Source organism: Acipenser ruthenus, unplaced genomic scaffold, assembly GCF_902713425.1.
Source record: "Acipenser ruthenus unplaced genomic scaffold, fAciRut3.2 maternal haplotype, whole genome shotgun sequence".
Classification (NCBI taxonomy): Eukaryota; Metazoa; Chordata; class Actinopteri; order Acipenseriformes; family Acipenseridae; genus Acipenser; species Acipenser ruthenus.
In genome coordinates, this window is record NW_026708914.1 from 1 (window position 1) to 19,367 (window position 19,367).

Here is a 19,367-nt window from a genome sequence, read left to right on the forward strand (position 1 = left end):
GTACGTGGTTTCACACGACGCAGGATTGTGACCTGGGTAGCCAGAGTGCCAGTGTGAAAGGGGCTTAACACTTTTTTGTTTTTATCCCCTTTAATTATTTTGATAATTACAATACACATGGTCAAAAAATCTATTATTAACCACTTCAACTCCATGACGTACGCACGTACGTCAATTAAAAACCCACTTACAGTACCATGCTGTACGTGCGTACGTCACGTTTCCCATTCTGTTCTATGATCGGTTTCTCAGTCTAGCGTTTCAGGTTTCATTCTCTAAAGCAGTGCTAGTGCTGTGGAATGTGCAATGAAAGTTGGGGCAGGGGCAGGTGACATTTTTATCCCAATTGCGTGTCATGTAGCTATTCCAGTCTAGCTGTGGACGTTTAGAAGGCTGAGATATATTGCAGGAAGCCATTCAGCTTTTACAAGTATATATATAGTGTTTTAAATTATTTTTTCTTATTTCTTATTAGTTTTACTTGTTTAGTTATAATTTATATAGTTTTTAGTGAAAGCTAAACATGGCAACGTACGCGGTCTTTCTATAATGAGCAACGGGAGTGAAGTTGGTTCGGAGGATTTCGATACCAGCGACAGTGATGCTGACTTATCACTCAGCGATTATGATGAAGAGGATGTGGAGCCAAGAACAGTACAAACTGTACAAACAGAAAAGCATGCAGCTACTTTACAGGTAAGCCAGCTGCAAACGGGAAGCTGTTTGGTTTGAAATGGCAGTACTGTGACGAAATACTATCAAAACACAGCACTGGGTACAGGCAATGTGGCAGCCAGATCCATCACAATGCCTGCGCAAAGTAGCTGTGTACACGCATTTGTGACTATCCCTCCAACACAAGCGAAGCAGAGACCGTAAAAAAGGTGCAGGGTCTGCTACAAAAATGAAAACAAAAGAAAGGACACAAGAAAAATGTGCAGTGGTTGCGAAGGCAACCCTGGGTTCTGTTTTATTGAACATTTCAATAAATGGCACAGAGCAAGTCGATACTGGCACACGTTCTGATGGTGTTTGATTTTTATTTGATAATTACTGTTTACTGATTATTATTGTTATTGTCGTTATTAGCAGCGTTTTTTTTTCATTGTTAAAAAACCAAAAAAAAAAAAAAAAAACGTTTTTCTCTCTATATTGAATAAAAAAAATAAATAAAAAAAAACGTTTTTATCTCTATACTGAATATGGGTATGTAGTACACAGCAGCATAAAGGGTTAATGAAAAACACAGTTCAAGTCATTTATTTGTGTTTTATTTATAATATGTTAACATTTTATAGCAATTACAGGTTTGAAATCATTATTATTATTATTATTTTCAAAATCTGGTACCTGGGAAGGGGTTTCATTTTTACATCTGGAGTTGGTGGTTAAAACTAGTTCATCTCAACTGTTTACAGTAGATTCTGCGATTCTTGTACCTCAAAGTAATAACCCTGTCATTTCTGTACCAATGTGGCATGTAGATAAAATTGTGATACAGTGATCTAGGGTCTAGTTTTTCTTCTGTCAGCAAATTACTAACATGCCTGCCACTGGGCCCTTGCGAGTTCTGAATCACAATGAGCGCAGTCCTGTCAGCTCCTTGAAGGCACACCAAGCCATTCTGTTACAATAATCAAACTGAGAGACAAGCCACCTTAGACAAAATGGGTATACAGTAATCCATCGCATGTCCGACTGCAGTGGGACCAGAGTCAATAATAAACTAACGTTGCTGAAGAGGTTGATCATGGCAGATATGTGACAGAATACTGTACTGTAAAATGTCACAAAATCACTGTGACTCTTAAATCTGGGTCAAATAGGTGCAAGAGTCTCACAAAATACTGTAAACACCACTCTAATAACTGGAGAGTCATGTAAAAAACGCACTCATTTTTCTGAAATGTGTACTTTAATTAACAGATCGACGATGTTCAGGATTCATTGCCTCAGTGCTCAATGCAAAATAAACATGTTTCAGTTGCTCATATGCCCTACCACAGATTTTCAACTAAACATGCTTTCAGGACTTAACACTTTAAGGAGAGAATGTGTGTGAGGTGGACTCAAAATCAACTTCTCCTCATCCAGCTGCAGAACATGGTACTGGCAGAACGTCTCTGCAGATCTCTGCTGTATCCTGTGTTGTCCATATTGCACCAGTGTTTTTTTTTCAACTAATTCCTAAAACATGTTTATATGTTTTTTAATCACACATGATAGGTAAATCAACTAGGGAATTACTTTTTTCTTAGTTGCAGTGCATGCAATTCCTGCTCCCTCCTGCAACAGTGCTGGTGCGCTGATGGAAATACTGTGGGAACAGAAAGCCAGCATTGCTGCAGGACGGAGTGTGATCTGGATATGAATAAGCAAGTGGCTTCACAGGACTACATCTGAGATCTGAGTAGTAAGTTATTGTGTTTTTGTATCAAGGTTCCAATTTCATACATCTTTACAAACACACACAAACCATTAAAGCACAACTAATGTCAGCATCCCTTAATCACGATGAAGGAGCTGGTGCTCAAGGGCAGGCGTTACTCACTCAGGTAAAGGGCCATACAGATGAAGACGATTAGTCCCAACCAGGCACTAAACAGGGAGCTGAAGTAGACGATTGCAATCACAATGTCAACTATAGTGGGAAAGATACTGAACACAATGTAGCTAAAAAAAAAAAAACAAGAGAAAAAAATTACACACGAATAACCAATTATAATAAAACTGAAAATGTTTGTATTTGTTTTCTGTTGCACATAGATTATTGTGGTCAGCTTCTTCTAAGAATATTTGCAGTTCCATTACTGAGTAATAACAGCACCTCTGACCTCCATAGAAAACAATGGGAGAGCAGTGTTCAGCTGTTCTATATTTGTGGACGAATACATTGGTTTTCATCCAGTACAGAGAAACGGAGGACTGAAGGCTAGTAATCCTTCAGTATGTTACGCATAACAGATTGTTAAAAATCCTCACTTCAAATTTCAGAAAAGCACCAAAATGATTACTTTTGGTCTTTTCCACAAACTGTAGAGGTAAGCTCACTCACACTGTGGCTGAGATGTGGGGGCTGGTATAATGTCTAGCTAGAGAGCCACATGTTACATATGGCAGCTCAAACATGGCATTACTATACTTCCCTCAGTTTTGTAAACAGTGCTGTCAAATGGAATACTAGACAAATTCTGACACATGTTTTACTGTGATGTGAACTACACCCACATGGAAGAAAAACAAAGACATCAGACATGAGCTCCCTCCAAGGTACCTGATGAGTCTGATAAGGCAGTGTCTCAGCATGGACCTTGCTTGCTACTACAGAGAATTCTGATGAAAGTTTGAAAGACCCATCAGATTCAGTGACATCCAGACTGACAGGGTCATACATCCACTCTGATTTGTGACCATTGTTTTGTGAATAAAAATATGAAAACAATGGCGATTATGTTGAAGGAGGCGGTACCTCAGCAGGGAGTTGATGCTGGAGGTTCCCCTGTCTATACTGCGCAGCACCTCCCCAGTGCGACGGCCCAAGTGCCAGCGCAGGGACAGCGAGTGAAGGTGAGCAAACAGGCGGATCTGCACTGTCTGGTTAGTGTACTGCTGTACCCGGATCCACAGGAACGAGCGCAGGTTATTCACAAAGCCAGAGGCCCCTGCACAGGGAGAAACAACATCAGCATACATTCCAATTGTACTGGATTGCGAAATAAGTACCGCTTGCTGTAGATTTGTATTCTACATGAATCTGTTCCCAATACCAACAACCAACCAACAACCCTTTTGAGTGTAATAATATACTAGATCATAGAATTCAATAAAAACTAAACTGAAGATTTATATTAGTTTTGTTGCAAAACCACATATATTCATTCATTTGTATTATGTATTTTTTAATTAAAACATTTTGTAAAACCGTAGCTTAAATAGCTGGATCACTTGTAACTATTAAAACACTCAATAATAGTTTAGAAATACTAAAATAAACTGTATATGTGTAATGACAAATATTTCAACTAGAAGTGTTTGTCATATTTAAACCTTTGTCATGGAACTTTTTCTTTTTTATTTATACATTACTAGATTGTGATAGAGTATGGTGAAAAGTTAAAGGGTAGGGTATATAAGACCCAGAATACTGAGTCATTTATACCCTTTAAAGTGGATGTGTGACAGGGCAGAGACCCAGAACTGAGAAAAAGTTAAAATGTAGTCTTGGTCGTTTGAATAGGGAGATCAAGACTACATTTCCCAGAGTGCCTCTGTAATGTGAGAGTTCCCAAATGAGATACAACTGTCTGTAATTAAGCAGGCAGATATATAAAGACTGCTATTATGATGGAGGGGTTGTCTGTGTGAAGGTGGAGGACTGTGTGTAGACCCAATGATTATTACGATGGAGGGGTTGTCTGTGTGACGGTGGAGACCTGTGTACATTGTTTTGTAAAATCAGTAAACAGCTTAGCCGTCTGATTGGTAGATCAGGATTATTTCATGTTCACATGTTCTGGCTCAGTCTACCGGGCTGTCATCTAGCTTGTTTGCATGTTGTTCTGCTTCATAAAAACATGTTACATTCAGACCAGCTTCTATACTACACACAAAGCAGAGCTGAAAGGTCACAATATCCCACAAAAAACAGGAACCAAAGACACGCCCACAGGAAAGATGAGAGCCATTGAGAAAAAAATGATACTAAAAAAAAAAGTAACAAAGACCTTTGCATCAGGAATTTCAACCCACATGGGGAGGTTTTTTTTTATTGTGAAATTCACCACCATTTCTTCACTGAACACAAACACATGAAAGAAAATGAAAGAAAAGCACACAGCCTTACCTGCTCCCCCTCCTTGCAGGAACTTGAGGAACACATACATGCAGACTGTGACAGAAACGGCCTTCCAGCTGGCTCCTTCAGTCAGATCGTTCACTGAAGGCAAAGAGACCAACATACACGGTATCAATGGTGGAACAAACACACTAATAAACCCTATATAGGGTTCTTCATTTAGGTGAACTATTCAAATTTAAGGGAGATGCAACATGAAGATAAATGTTCATTGAAACATCATGAAACCTGGTAATCATCATGAAGCCTGGTAATCATCATGAAGCCTGGTAATCATCATCATGAAGCCTGGTAATCACCATCATGAAGCCTGGTAATCACCATCATGAAGCCTGGTAATCACCATCATGAAGCCTGGTAATCACCATCATGAAGCCTGGTAATCATCATCATGAAGCCTGGTAATCACCATGAAGCCTGGTAATCATCATCATGAAGCCTGGTAATCATCATGAAGCCTGGTAATCACCATGAAGCCTGGTAATCATCATCATGAAGCCTGGTAATCACCATCATGAAGCCTGGTAATCATCATCATGAAGCCTGGTAATCATCATCATGAAGCCTGGTAATCACCATCATGAAGCCTGGTAATCACCATGAAGCCTGGTAATCATCATCATGAAGCCTGGTAATCATCATGAAGCCTGGTAATCATCATCATGAAGCCTGGTAATCATCATGAAGCCTGGTAATCATCATCATGAAGCCTGGTAATCACCATGAAGCCTGGTAATCACCATGAAGCCTGGTAATCATCATCATGAAGCCTGGTAATCATCATGAAGCCTGGTAATCATCATGAAGCCTGGTAATCATCATCATGAAGCCTGGTAATCACCATCATGAAGCCTGGTAATCATCATGAAGCCTGGTAATCATCATGAAGCCTGGTAATCACCATGAAGCCTGGTAATCACCATGAAGCCTGGTAATCATCATCATGAAGCCTGGTAATCACCATCATGAAGCCTGGTAATCATCATGAAGCCTGGTAATCACCATGAAGCCTGGTAATCACCATGAAGCCTGGTAATCATCATCATAAAGCCTGGTAATCATCATGAAGCCTGGTAATCATCATGAAGCCTGATTTTCATCATGAAGCCTGGTAATCACCATGAAGCCTGGTAATCACCATGAAGCCTGGTAATCATCATCATGAAGCCTGGTAATCATCATGAAGCCTGGTAATCATCATCATAAAGCCTGGTAATCATCATGAAGCCTGGTAATCATCATGAAGCCTGGTTTTCATCATGAAGCCTGGTAATCATCATGAAGCCTGGTAATCATCATGAAGACTGGTTTTCATCATGAAGCCTGGTAATCAACATGATTTACCACTAAAGTGATAATGGGTACGAGTTGAGAAGCATCTAAATTTCAAGTGTAACCCTTGCGTATTCTTTCTTTGGAATAATGTTTCCGAAATGTTCCTAACCTGGACTCACGAGTGGCACATCTGGTAAAGGCACTCCGCCCGGAGTGTAGGATGCGCCCTATAGCTTGGAGATTGCCGGTTCGAATCCAAGCTATGCCACTGCCGACTGTGGACAGGAGATCTCAGGGGCCAAGCGCTGCCCGGGTGGGGTAGGGGTTAGGTCGGCTAGGGAGTCCTTGACTCACCGCACACCAGCGACCCCTGTGGCTGGCCAGGCGCCTGCAGGCCGGCCTGTATGCAATTCAGAACAGCGTGGTCCTCCGATGCTATAAGTTCTGAGATGGCTGTACGCCGGGCTTGCAGAGTGAAAAAAATCGGACGGCTGATGGCACTCGTTTCGGGGGACGCTTGTGCTTGTCTTCGTCTCTCCCAAGTTAGTTCGGGGGTTGCAGCAGTGAGCCAGGTTGAATAATAATTGGGTATTCCAAAATTGGAAAATGAATAAAAATAATTGTAAAAATGTTTTTTTTTCCAACTTCAGTATTAGAATACATTGCAAAGTAACACAGCCTGTCAACGACTTCCACAATAATCAGGTTTTAATAAAGTTTCAATGAATAACTGCAGTCAGCTAAAAATAAATCACTTACATTCTGTAATAATGCATTATATTTGAATCCTCCCCAGACACTTAACTTTTAAGAGTAAAATGACCATGCTGTCAATTGAAAGAAGCAATGAACAAGACGGGTACATTCGGGGAATGCTGCACCACACCTTAAACATGCATCACATAGGTCTAATACAGGAACCTGGCCAAAGAACGCTGAAAACTTCTCTTACTGGACAGCCTGCACTAGACAAAGGTTTCTCATCCTTGCAGGGCTCTTGTCCCTGTGTACTGGTCCTCTAGACCGATACTCCATTGAACAAAATATAAATAACAACTCCCACATTCAAGCCACGGTATAATTTAAGACTACTATTACACAGCAGCTTTTACCCTTTTTATGAGACTTATTAGAAACACCATGTTTTTGTACAGGCAACTTACAGAAGTACCTCGAATGGCTCAAAGTGAAATATAATGAGAGTCACTTGTTGACGTTCCGCTCGCTGGCACATGCGTATTTTGAAGCTGGATGTGCAGTTGAAAGTAAATTTCATAATTTTGAATTAAGTGCTCCTTCGTTTCGTGGAGACAATGGCATTGAGCAAACCCTCCACGAGTAATAAGTGAAAGTATGCGGCTTTAAACCAGACTGGGAGGAAGAGTTTGCTTTCACTGAAAACAGTAGTAAACCTGTGTCTCATCTGCAACAAATCACTTGCACACTGTAGCCTGTACAAGGCGAGCAACCTCAAACATCATTACGAAACACATATCATAACACGTTTTCAGATGAATATCCTCCTAGATCAGACTTAAGGCACATGCTGCATTCGGCGTTCAGTAAAGAAGCTGATTTAATGACTCAAGCGAGTTTTGTATGGCAAGCATGGAATATATCGCTTGTGGCAAACGTCCTTATTCAGATAAATGACTCTTTGGAGAGTTGGTGGTAGCTTAGAGAATGCATGTTTACATGTTTGCAGGTCTAAAATTAACATTAGATTTACAGGGGGGCTCCCGAGTGGCGCATCCAGTAAAGGAGCTCCTCGCAGGATGTGCTCTATAGCCTGGAGATCGCTGGTTCGAATCCAGGCTATGTCACAGCTGACCGTGACCGAGAGTTCCTAGGGGGCGGCGCACAATTGGCTGAGCGCTGCCCGGGTAGGGAGGGCTTAGGTCGGCAGGGGAATCCACGGCTCACCGCGCATCAGCGACCCCTGTGGCCGATAGGGCGCCTGTGGCTCTGCAGCGGAGCCGCCAGATCTGTGTTGTCCTCCGGCACTATAGGTCTGGTAGCATTGCTGTGGATCTGCAGTGCGAAAAATGACGGCTTGGAAGGAGCACGTTTCGGAGGACGCGTGTTCCAGCCTCCGTTTCCTGAGTCGGCGGGGGGGTTGCGAGCGGTGAGCCGGGGATACAGATAATAATTGGGCATGCTAAATTGGGGTGAAAACCGGGGTAAAAATAATTGGCGACAACTAAATTTATAAAAAAAAAAATAAAAAAATAAAAAATAAAAAAAATAAAAAAAACATTAGATTTACATATCTTAAGTCTCGTCACGAGCAGGTACTGTAATCCCTTTAAAAACTCTCTCCTCTGCTAAACGCTCCTATTTCCAATCTATTACCCAATCCACCACTAACAACCCCCGGAAACTATTCTCTACGTTCTCCTCCCTCCTCAATTCCCCCCCCCCCCCCCCTCCTCCTCCATCCTCCTCTATCTCCTCTGACAACTTTTCCTCGTCCAGGCCCTGGTACTCTCCCTTCTACTGCAACTCCCTCCTGGCCGGCCTCCCTACGTCCGCCACCCGTCCGCTCCACCTCATCCAGAACTCCGCTGCCCGCCTGGTGTTCTCTCTGCCTCGCTTCTCCCACGCAACTCCACTACTCCGCTCACTCCACTGGCTACCGATCACCGCTCGCATCCAGTTCAAGACTCTTGTACTAGCCTACAGATGCCTTGACCAGACTGCACCCAGTTACCTCCAGACCCTCATCTCTCCCTACACCCCCACTCGACCTCTCCGCTCCGCCTGCACTAGAAGACTGGCTCTACCTCCTCTACGCTCCCCTGCCTCCAGAGCCCGCTCCTTCTCCACCCTCGCTCCGCAGTGGTGGAATGACCTGCCTACAGATGTCAAGACCGCCTAGTCCCTGACCACATTCCGGCGCCTCCTTAAGACTCACCTCTTCAGACAGCACCTGTAGAACTCCTCTGTTTTTCCCCTGGGACACTATCACCCTTCCTTAATTGTGCTTTATTTGCTCTTATCTGCCCCCTATTTTACTGCATTTAATCCTGTACTTCAGAGTACTGTAATCTGCCAAGTGTTTAATCTGTAGTATTTTGTAGTTAATCATATCTTGATGTAACTATCAGTGTCACTGTTATCTTCTGTAGTATTGAATTGTATTTTGTCACACTTGTACTTGCTTGAACCAAAGTCATTGTATTTATCTTGCCCTTATTGTATTACTTGTACTGTAACACTTGAAATGTATTTGCTTACGATTGTAAATCGCCCTGGATAAGGGCGTCTGCTAAGAAATAAATAATAATAATAATAATAATAATAATAATAATAATAATAATAATCAAGAGACAGCCTAACTCCTGTACTACACAACAGTGCTAGTATTTAAAATGTCTTGCTCGCAAACATCTCATGTTCACAGTATGTGTCTTGCAGCTCTCGACCATATGGAAATTTTGGTATACGGCTCGTAGGGTCAGGATGTGTGGCCACCCATGCTATATTACAACTACTTCTTCACATTAAGTAAACATGGGCTCTTTCCTTCGGAGAAACAATGGGTATTGTACTGGACAAGCTGGAGTGGGAAACATCTGAGAGATTGCCTTTCGACCTTTTACCACCCATCAACTTAGTGCCTTTTAGACTGGAGCCAAATCAGAAAAAACATGTAGTGTACAATTTCAAAAGAAAAGCAAAACAGTGAAAACCTACAGGAAAAGCTTCATGGCATTTTTTTAAAATTAAACAACTTTATGCAAAACTATCGAAATGTGTTTGGATGTTTACTATTAAGAGCTTAAATAAACATGCCTGTTTTTGGATGCATGCCTGCTTTTGGATGCATTCCTGCTTTTGATTGCATGCTTGTTTTGTTGTCCTTTTTTCACTACATCTCAAAAATCTCTTTCAATTTATTCCCAGGGTTAGGTGGAAGTTGGCCTTCTAGAAAGGGGGCACAGCTGTGGTATAGTAAGTCATCGCTCCAGAGGGAAAGCGATGTGGCAACCGCGGATTGGAGGAGAAACGGCTGCACTCGCAACCAAGGGGGCGTGACTGAAGGTACAAACGGAGACGTGGCTAGATGATCTGTTCTTTTGTTTATGGTTAAGAGGACACTAAAGGACGAGCGAAATATTACCGTGAGTCTCTAGTGTTTGTTTGTTTTGTCGGTTCTAATTGTACTGTTTATTATGTATTAGACGGCTACACTATCCGGAACTGTCGCTACAGGCCAGCACTGAACCCAGACAACACTGCACCATTGTGCACAAATACATTGTATTTTCATCACAAGCACAATAACAATCACTCTGGACTTGTGAACATGTGTTTTTGTGTGTTTCATTAATTACGAACTGTGTCTTATTATTTTGGGACTGCAACCCGTTGTTTTTGGAACAGTGCAATATACATTGCTGTGTATGCCTGGGATTATTCTTTGTGGTTGCCAGACCGGGATTATAAAATAAAACCTGTTTGGATCGTGAACTTTGTTGTCTTTCTTCTGTTTCACAATCACATCACCACTACACCTGCGCACTGCAAACCACTTTGCCACAAGAGACTACCAAAGTTTTCGTACACTGTGTTGTATGTGCTCCATGCGCTGCCATTGCTGGTAGTGTCACGTGAGCTGTTCAGTGTGTTGACTTGATATGTAAATAAATCCTGTTGCCTGGGGGGCGTATCAACTTCAACCTCCGTCTCAATCTCCTGTCTGTCACTCAGCACCGAATGCACGCACGCACATGGCACAAGCATTAATACCCTATATCTTTCTAAACAAGGAATTTAGGATTTAGGGGAGCTCCGGTAAAGGCGCTCTGCGTGGAGTGCAGGATGCGCGCTATAGCCTGGACGTCGCTGGTTCGAGTCCAGGCTATTCCACAGCCGACCGTGGACGGGAGCTCCCAGGGGGCGGTGCACAATTGGCCGAGCGTCGCCCAGGAGGAGGGAGGGTTAGGTCGGCCAGGGTGTCCTCGGCTCAACGCGCACCAGCGACCCATGTAGTCTGGCCGGGTGCCTGCAGGCTTGCCTGTAAGCTGCCCAGGGCTGCGTTGTCCTCCGACGCTGTAGCTCTTCGATGGCTGCATGGTGAGTTCGCAGTGTGAAAAAAAGAGGTCGGCTGACGGCACACTCTTCGGAGGACAGCGTCAGTCACTCCTACTGCTATTATGTAACTTTTCAGGCTCTCGTTCAGTTAAGGTAGAAATATAGGGCAGGATTTTCAAAAGTTTGTAAATGATAACTCCAGTATTAATCAAGAAATCGGTATGTAGCATTGATTTTGGCATTTTCAAGTGGTCGTTGTGCCTATTTCGTTATTAAATAATCGTCCTAATGCGATTTCCAAAATTATGTTAATTTGCGAAATAATGTAAATATCTTAACGAGCCGACACAGAGACAGTGTGTACAGGACCAGGGTTAATTTCTTACAGACTACCTCAATAATTCAATATTTGTAATTATGAAAATATTTTTGCCTTTGCTATACTTGTTGTTACGAATGAGATGTATTGACTTATTTTATCGCTTGTAACCTTATGGAATGTTCCCCTTATCTAGTCGTTGAGTCGGGAGTTGGTTCCAGACCCTCACAATTAAGAACATAAGAACATAAGAAAGTTTACAAACGAGAGGAGGCCATTCAGCCCATCTTGCTCGTTTGGTTGTTAGTAGCTTATTGATCCCAGACTCTCATCAAGCAGCTTCTTGAAGGATCCCAGGGTGTCAGCTTCAACAACATTACTGGGGAGTTGGTTCCAGACCCTCACAATTCTCTGTGTAAAAAAGTGCCTCCTATTTTCTGTTCTGAATGCCCCCTTATCTAATCTCCATTTGTGACCCCAAGTCCTTGTTTCTTTTTTCAGGTCAAAGAAGTCCCCTGGGTCGACACTGTCTATAACTTTTAAGATTTTGAACGTTTGAATCAGATCGCCGCATAGTCTTCTTTGTTCAAGACTGAATAGATTCAATTCTTTGAGTCTGTCTGCATACAACATGCCTTTTAAACCCGGGATAATTCTGGTTGCTCTTCTTTGCACTCTTTCTAGAGCAACAATATGCTTTTTGTAATGAGGCGACCAGAACTGAACACAATATTCTAGGTGAGGTCTTACTAATGCATTGTGAAGTTTTAACATTACTTCCCTTGATTTAAATTCAACACTTCTCACAATATATCCAAGCATCTTGTTGGCCTTTTTTATAGCTTCCCCACATTGTCTAGATGAAGACATTTCTGAGTCAACATAAACTCCTAGGTCTTTTTTATACATTCCTTCTTCAATTTCAGTATCTCAGTGATATCTGATATTTATAATGCACATTTTTATTGCCTGCATGCAATACTTTACACTTTTCTCTATTAAATTTCATTTGCCATGTGTCTGCCCAATTCTGAATGCTGTCTAGATCATTTTGAATGACCTTTGCTGCTGCAAGTGTTTGCCACTCCTCCTATTTTTGTGTCGTCTGCAAATTTAACGAGTTTGCTTACTATACCAGAATCTAAATCATTAATGTAGATTAGGAATAGCAGAGGACCTAATACTGATCCCTGTGGTACACTACTGGTTACCTCGCTCCATTCTGAGATTTCTCCTCTAATCAGTACTTTCTGTTTTCTACATGTTAACCACTCCGTAATTGTCACAAAGACGGCCGGAGTGGGTGGCGTCAGACCAGAAGCAGGAAATAAACAGACAGAGATTTGGGGTTTGGTGAAGCTGAGCGAATGCTTACGCTCAGCATTTAATAACAGAACAGAAAATAAAAGGTTTCAACAGACAAAAACACTGGACACGGCACTATACGCCAAAATAAAGAGACAAACAAAACAGACTAAACAGTGAACAGACAAACGGACAAACACGGTGAGTGAAAACACTAATTACTTTACTTTCTTTTCTCCTCTCTCTCCCATTCTCCACTCACCGAACACCCAACCACCAGTGAGTGAAAACATGCAGCTTTTATGCAGTTGTACCAAGACTCGATTGCTAGTCAATCATTCAATTGGAATCTCGGTACAACTGCACGTGAATTAATTAAAGTGCAATTCCCCGTACTCACATATTATTACTTTTTACTTGCACGTGACGTGATGTGCCATCCCCGTGCCTAAATACAAATACACAATTTACACACACGTGAAACACAGACCCGCTTATATCCCGTGTACCAATGCTTATACACCAACATTTACACACAACACGTAACATATAACATACACAGGGGGGCACTTTGCCACACTAATCCATGTGCATGCATTTCCTTGAACCCCAACTGCGTTCAGTTTGAGAATTAATCTTTTATGCGGGACTTTGTCAAAAGCTTTCTGGAAATCTAAATAAACCATGTCGTATGCTTTGTAGTTATCCATTTTCAATGTTGCATCCTCAAAAAAGTCAAGTAGGTTAGTTAGATATGATCTCCCTTTCCTAAAACCATGCTGACGGTCTCCCAGGATATTGTTACCATATAGGTAATTTTCCATTTTGGATCTTATTATAGTTTCCATAAGTTTACATATAATAGAAGTCAGGCTTATTGGTCTGTAGTTACCTGGTTCGGTTTTGTCTCCCTTTTTGTGGATCGGTATTACGTTTGCTATTTTCCAGTCTGTCGGTACAACCCCTGTGTCAAGAGACTGTTGCATGATCTTGGTTAGCGGTTTGTAAATAACTTCTTTCATTTCTTTGAGTACTATTGGGAGGATCTCATCTGGCCCAGGGGATTTGTTTATTTTAAGAGCTCCTCGTCCCTTTAACACTACTGCCTCTGTTATGCTAAAGTTATTCAAAATTGGATAGGAACAGGTCGACATGTCGGGCATGTTGTCCGTGTCCTCCTTTGTAAAAACCTGTGAAAAGTAATCATTTAATATATTTGCTATTTTTTTTTCTTCATCTATGATTTTGCCATTTGTGTCTCTTAGACATTTAACCTCCTCTTTGAATGTTCTCTTGCTGTTATAATATTGGAGAAATATTTTGGAATTGGTGTTAGCCCGTCACAAAGACGGCCAGAGTGGGTGGCGTCAGACCAGAATGGAATACACAGACACAGACAGTGGTTGTGATGAGCTGAGTGCAATGGCTGCACTCAGCGTTTATTAACAAATAAAAGGTTTTAACACAAAACAAAACAGGACACGGCACTGGTAGCCAAAAGAAACATATAAACAAAACGGACTAAACAGACAAACGGTGCACAGAGACAAACAAACACGGTGAGTACAAACAACTATTATATTTACTATCTTTACGTTCTCCTTCTCTCTCACCCGTTCTCCACTCTCGAACACCCAACCCTGAGTGCAAGAAATGTGCGTCTATATATACTATTGTGCTGGGATTCAATTACTAATTAATTATTCACTTGAATCCCAGCACGTGAATTAATTCTGTGCAACCCCGTGCTCACATATTACATTTAACCAGCACGTGAAGTGATTTGTGCTCTCCTCGTGCCTAAATACAAATCTACACTTTTTAAATACACGTGAAACACAGACCCGTTTATATCCCGTGTACCAATGACTATACACCAACATTTACACACGCAACATACAACACAACACACACAAATACACACAGGGGCGGGGCGCATTGCCACATATACCCCCCCTTGTGCGCAGCACACATGGCCTCAACGGCCACCTCCCCCCTTAAAAACCCAGCAGTCCAGGACAAAGTCTCGGGCTGGGAAGGGAGGCTTCAGTGGGCCCATGGCTGGCCATGCTGTCAGCACCCCTGCCGGTAGTGGCACGGCTGACAGCCTGTTGGTCCCGTCCTGCAGCGAAAAAGCTGCAGGGGCAGGTGGTCCCCCGACCTCCCCCTTCTTCGTAGCCGGCAGCTCCCTCCTGTGGGGCTCCGGCCACAAGACCTCCTGCAGCGAAACTGCTGCTGGGGAAAGTGGTCTCCTGACCTCTCCCCCTGTCTTTGTAGCCGGTAGCTCCCTTTGGTGGGGCTCCGACCACAGTACTGCCGGCAGCGAAGAAGCTGCAGTGGGAGCAGGTCTCCGGACCTCCCCCACGATCTCCGGCAGCGAAACTGCTGCAGTGGGAGCAGGTCTCCGGACCTCCCCCACGATCTCCGGCAGCGAAACTGCTGCAGTGGGAGCAGGTCTCCAGACCTCCCCCACGTTCTCCGGCAGCGAAACTGCTGCAGTGGGAGCAGGTCTCCTGACCTCCCCCACGATCTCCGGCAGCGAAACTGCTGCTGGGGTTGGTGGTCTCCAGACCTCCTCCCCCTTCTTCGTGGCCGACAGCTCCCCTTTCTGGGGCTCCGGCCACCGTACTCCCCGTGGTGGAGGTATGGGAAGCAGAGACAGCTCCTGCTGTTCTGCTTCTGGCAGTGGCAGAGGCAGAGGCAGCTCCTCTGCTCCTGGAAGTGGCAGAGGCAGCTCCTGCTCCTCTGCTCCTGGAAGTGGCAGAGGCAGCTCCGGCTGCTCTGCTCCTGCCGATGTAGGTGGCGGAGGCAGAGGCAGCTCCTGCTCCTCTGCTCCTGGAAGTGGCAGAGGCAGCTCCTGCTGCTCTGCTCCTTCCGGTGGAGGTGGCGGAGGCAGAGGCAGCTCCGGCTGCTCTGCTCCTGCCGGTGAAGGTGGGAGCAGCGTGTAGTCTCCTGCCGATGGAGGTGGGAGCAGCGTGTAGTCTCCCCCTTTTTCAGGGGACTGGTGCTGCTCTGCCTCTCTTGCAGCGGACTGGTGCGGCTCTGCTTCTGAAGGGGAAACCAGCAGGCATTCTTCCTCTGCTGGTTGTGCTGGGGAAACCAGCAGGCATTCTTCCTCTGCTGGTTGTGCTGGGGAAACCAGCAGGCATTCTTCCTCTGCTGGTTGTGCTGGGGAAACCAGCAGGCATTCTTCCTCTGCTGGTTGGGCTGGGGAAACCAGCAGGCATTCTTCCTCTGCTGGTTGTGCTGGGGAAACCAGCAGGCATTCTACCTCTGCTGGTTGTGATGGGGAAACCAGCAGGCATTCTTGCTCTGCTGGTGAAGGTGGGAACAGCTGCCTCTCAGGCTTCGGATTCCCGCGGTCCCCCCGTCTGGGCGCTGGACGCTCGCGGTCCCCCCGTCTGGGCGCTGGACGCTTGCGGTCCCCCCGTCTGGGCGCTGGTTCCTCCTCTTCATACTGGGTGGGGCATATGGCTAACGTGTGCCCATAAGCCCCACAGCCAGGGCATAACTCTGCTGCGAGGTTCTTTAAAAAAACCTCCCAGCCATCATCCTCGACCTCCTCCCTTTTGGGCTGTGGACGCCCCGACTCCTCCCTTTTGGGCTGTGGACACTCGGGTTCCTCCCACTCAGGCGTAGGACGTTCGGGTTCCTCCCACTCGGGCTGTGGACGCTCAGGCTCCTCCCACTCGGGCTGTGGACGCTCAGGCTCCTCCCACTCGGGCTGTGGACGCTCAGGCTCCTCCCACTCGGGCTGTGGACGCTCAGGCTCCTCCCACTCGGGCTGTGGACGCTCAGGCTCCTCCCGCTCAGGTACTGGAGAGGGCAGCGACTGCTCCTCTCCCTCTTGCTCACTGGAAGGCATCCCTCCCATGTCTGCAGCTAGGTAACCCAGCACCACAATGGTGAGGTCACGAACGGATGCCGGGTTGTGCTGTTGCTCCCAGTCCTCCCATCGTTTCCCATCTCGCATCTGCAGTGCGTGAATAACCATGGGGAGGTCACTGGCGAAGTTCCCCTCGGGGTGCACCAGCCAGTCCCATATTTCCCGGGACGGTGGGGAACCCGGTGGCAGTGGGGGTAGAGGGGTGGCTACTGCCCCGTTGTGGCTGTCCTCCTCCCAGCCCGGCATGCAGGATGAGGGCTGCAGCTGTTGTTGTTGCTGCTGCTGCTTCTGCTGCTTCCTGCAGCTCTTTCTTCCCATCCTCGCTTTACTATTTTTTTTTTTTTTTTTTTTTTTTCACAAAACCCCCTCTCCTGGTCTGACGCTTGGAGGCGCTATTATCCCACGATGACACCACGTGTCACAAAGACGGCCAGAGTGGGTGGCGTCAGACCGGAAGCAGGAAGGAATTCAAACACAGACAGACGGTGATGAGCTGAGTGCAATGGCTGCACTCAGCGTTTATTAACAAATAAAAGGTTTTAACACAAAACAAAACAGGACACGGCACTGGTAGCCAAAAGAAACATATAAACAAAACGGACTAAACAGACAAACGGTGCACGGAGACAAACAAACACGGTGAGTACAAACAACTATTATATTTACTATCTTTACGTTCTCCTTCTCTCTCACCCGTTCTCCACTCTCGAACACCCAACCCTGAGTGCAAGAAATGTGCGTCTATATATACTATTGTGCTGGGATTCAATTACTAATTAATTATTCACTTGAATCCCAGCACGTGAATTAATTCTGTGCAACCCCGTGCTCACATATTACATTTAACCAGCACGTGAAGTGATTTGTGCTCTCCTCGTGCCTAAATACAAATCTACACTTTTTAAATACACGTGAAACACAGACCCGTTTATATCCCGTGTACCAATGACTATACACCAACATTTACACACGCAACATACAACACAACACACACAAATACACACAGGGGCGGGGCGCATTGCCACAGCCCCCTTAGCAATATTGATTTCTATCTCTCTCTTGGCCTTTCTAACTTCCTTTTTGACTTGTGTTTGCAGTTCCAAGTACTCTTTCTGTGTGCTTTGTTTTTGGTCCTTTTTAAACGCTCTGTAAAGTGCCTTTTTTCGCTGAATATTTTTTTTAATTGATCTATTAAACCATTTTGGCCATTTTGTTTTAGATTTAGATTTGTCTACTTTTGGGATGTAATTGTTTTGAGCCTCTAGTACTACATTTTTATAAAACAGCCATCCTTTTTCTGTGGATGTTTTCTCTATTTTACTCCAATCTACTTCTGTTAGTCTCTATTTCATACCTTCATAGTTTGCTTTTCTAAAATTGTAAACCTTAGCTTTAGTCATTACTTTTGGGGTTTTAAAAAATATTTCAAATGAGACCATGTTGTGGTCTGAGTTTGCCAATGGCTCTCTGACCTCTATTTTAGTTATTCTGTCTTCATTATTTGAAAAGACTAAATCAAGGCATGCCTCCCCTCTAGTCGGTGACTGGACAAATTGCGTTAGGAAGCAGTCATTTGTCATTTCCACCATTTCAATTTCGTCCGTCGTGCCCCCCATCAGGTTTTGAAATCCCCCATTAGTATGGCTTCTCCTTTTCTACACACATTTCGAATGTCATTGTATAACAGATTATTTTGCTCAGCATCTGAATTTGGCGGTCTATAGCATGCTCCTATTATTATGCCCTTTGAATTTGTGTCCATTATTCTGACCCATATTGATTCTGCATTGTTTTCTTTGTCCTGATTTAACACCTGGGCTTCAAGATTATTTCTTATGTATAGCGCTACCCCTCCGCCTCTTCTGTCCTGCCTGTCTTTCCTATATAGTGTGTACCCACTAATATTATATTCGTCTCCATCAAACTCAGACAACCAAGTTTCTGTAACACCTATCACATCGTAGTTACTTGTTAGTGCAGTAGCTTCAAGTTCTAACATTTTGTTTCTGAGACTTCTAGCATTAAGATAAATACATTTAACCCTTTGCGGTCCATTTATTAATCGCGTGTCAGGCACGCCAGGTCTAATTAATTTTCACACGCGCAGTTAATTTTATACGCGCTGTTTAAAAGTATTTTTTTTCACAGTCAAACGGGTTTAAATGGCCCTGCATATCAACAAAGCACACACTAGGCATCTCCAGCCCTGCCCCACCCTTTTGTTTGCTATAGCGTTCAGCTATGTAAGAAATAAATAATAATAATAATAATAGTCGTACATACCGATCGATCATCTCCAGATCACTCGTTTTATCACCAAACTCCTCAATAATGCAATCCAAGTCATTATTTTATTACTATAACATCTGAAAAAAGCTCTGCAAATGTCCATGATAGTCTCAGTGCGCTGACGCACTTAGCCAGCTTGTTTACTATGGACGCCCATTATCTGATACCTGATACCATGTATGACTATTCATGAAATACGCCTTTTTTTTTTTTTTTTTTTTTTTTTTTTCGACTTGTCTCGGCTCCTGTCGCTCCCACTCGGCAATTGAATGGTTTTCTCGGCTTTTTCCGGAGAAAAAACGACTAAACACCCGTTTATTGCGTTGCTATAATGATGTCGGACCCAGTCCGACAAAGGACCTGTGAGGAATAATTGCAATGTCGGACCCAGTCCGACAGTG

General features: G+C 44.0%; 1 protein-coding gene across 1 annotated transcript in view; it reads right to left on the reverse strand.

Moving 5' to 3' along the window:
- Positions 1 to 2,528: 2,528 nt before the first annotated feature.
- LOC131736718 (ATP-binding cassette sub-family B member 6-like) overlaps positions 2,529 to 19,367 on the reverse strand; it is a gene marked incomplete at its 5' end in the record, with an annotated part of 29,018 nt that continues 12,179 nt past the window's right edge. Inside the window, 3 exons of the mRNA XM_059021959.1 lie at positions 2,529 to 2,673; positions 3,470 to 3,662; positions 4,844 to 4,936. Of these exons, the coding sequence (XP_058877942.1) occupies positions 2,544 to 2,673; positions 3,470 to 3,662; positions 4,844 to 4,936 (416 nt within the window). The remainder of the gene's footprint in view (positions 2,674 to 3,469; positions 3,663 to 4,843; positions 4,937 to 19,367) is intronic.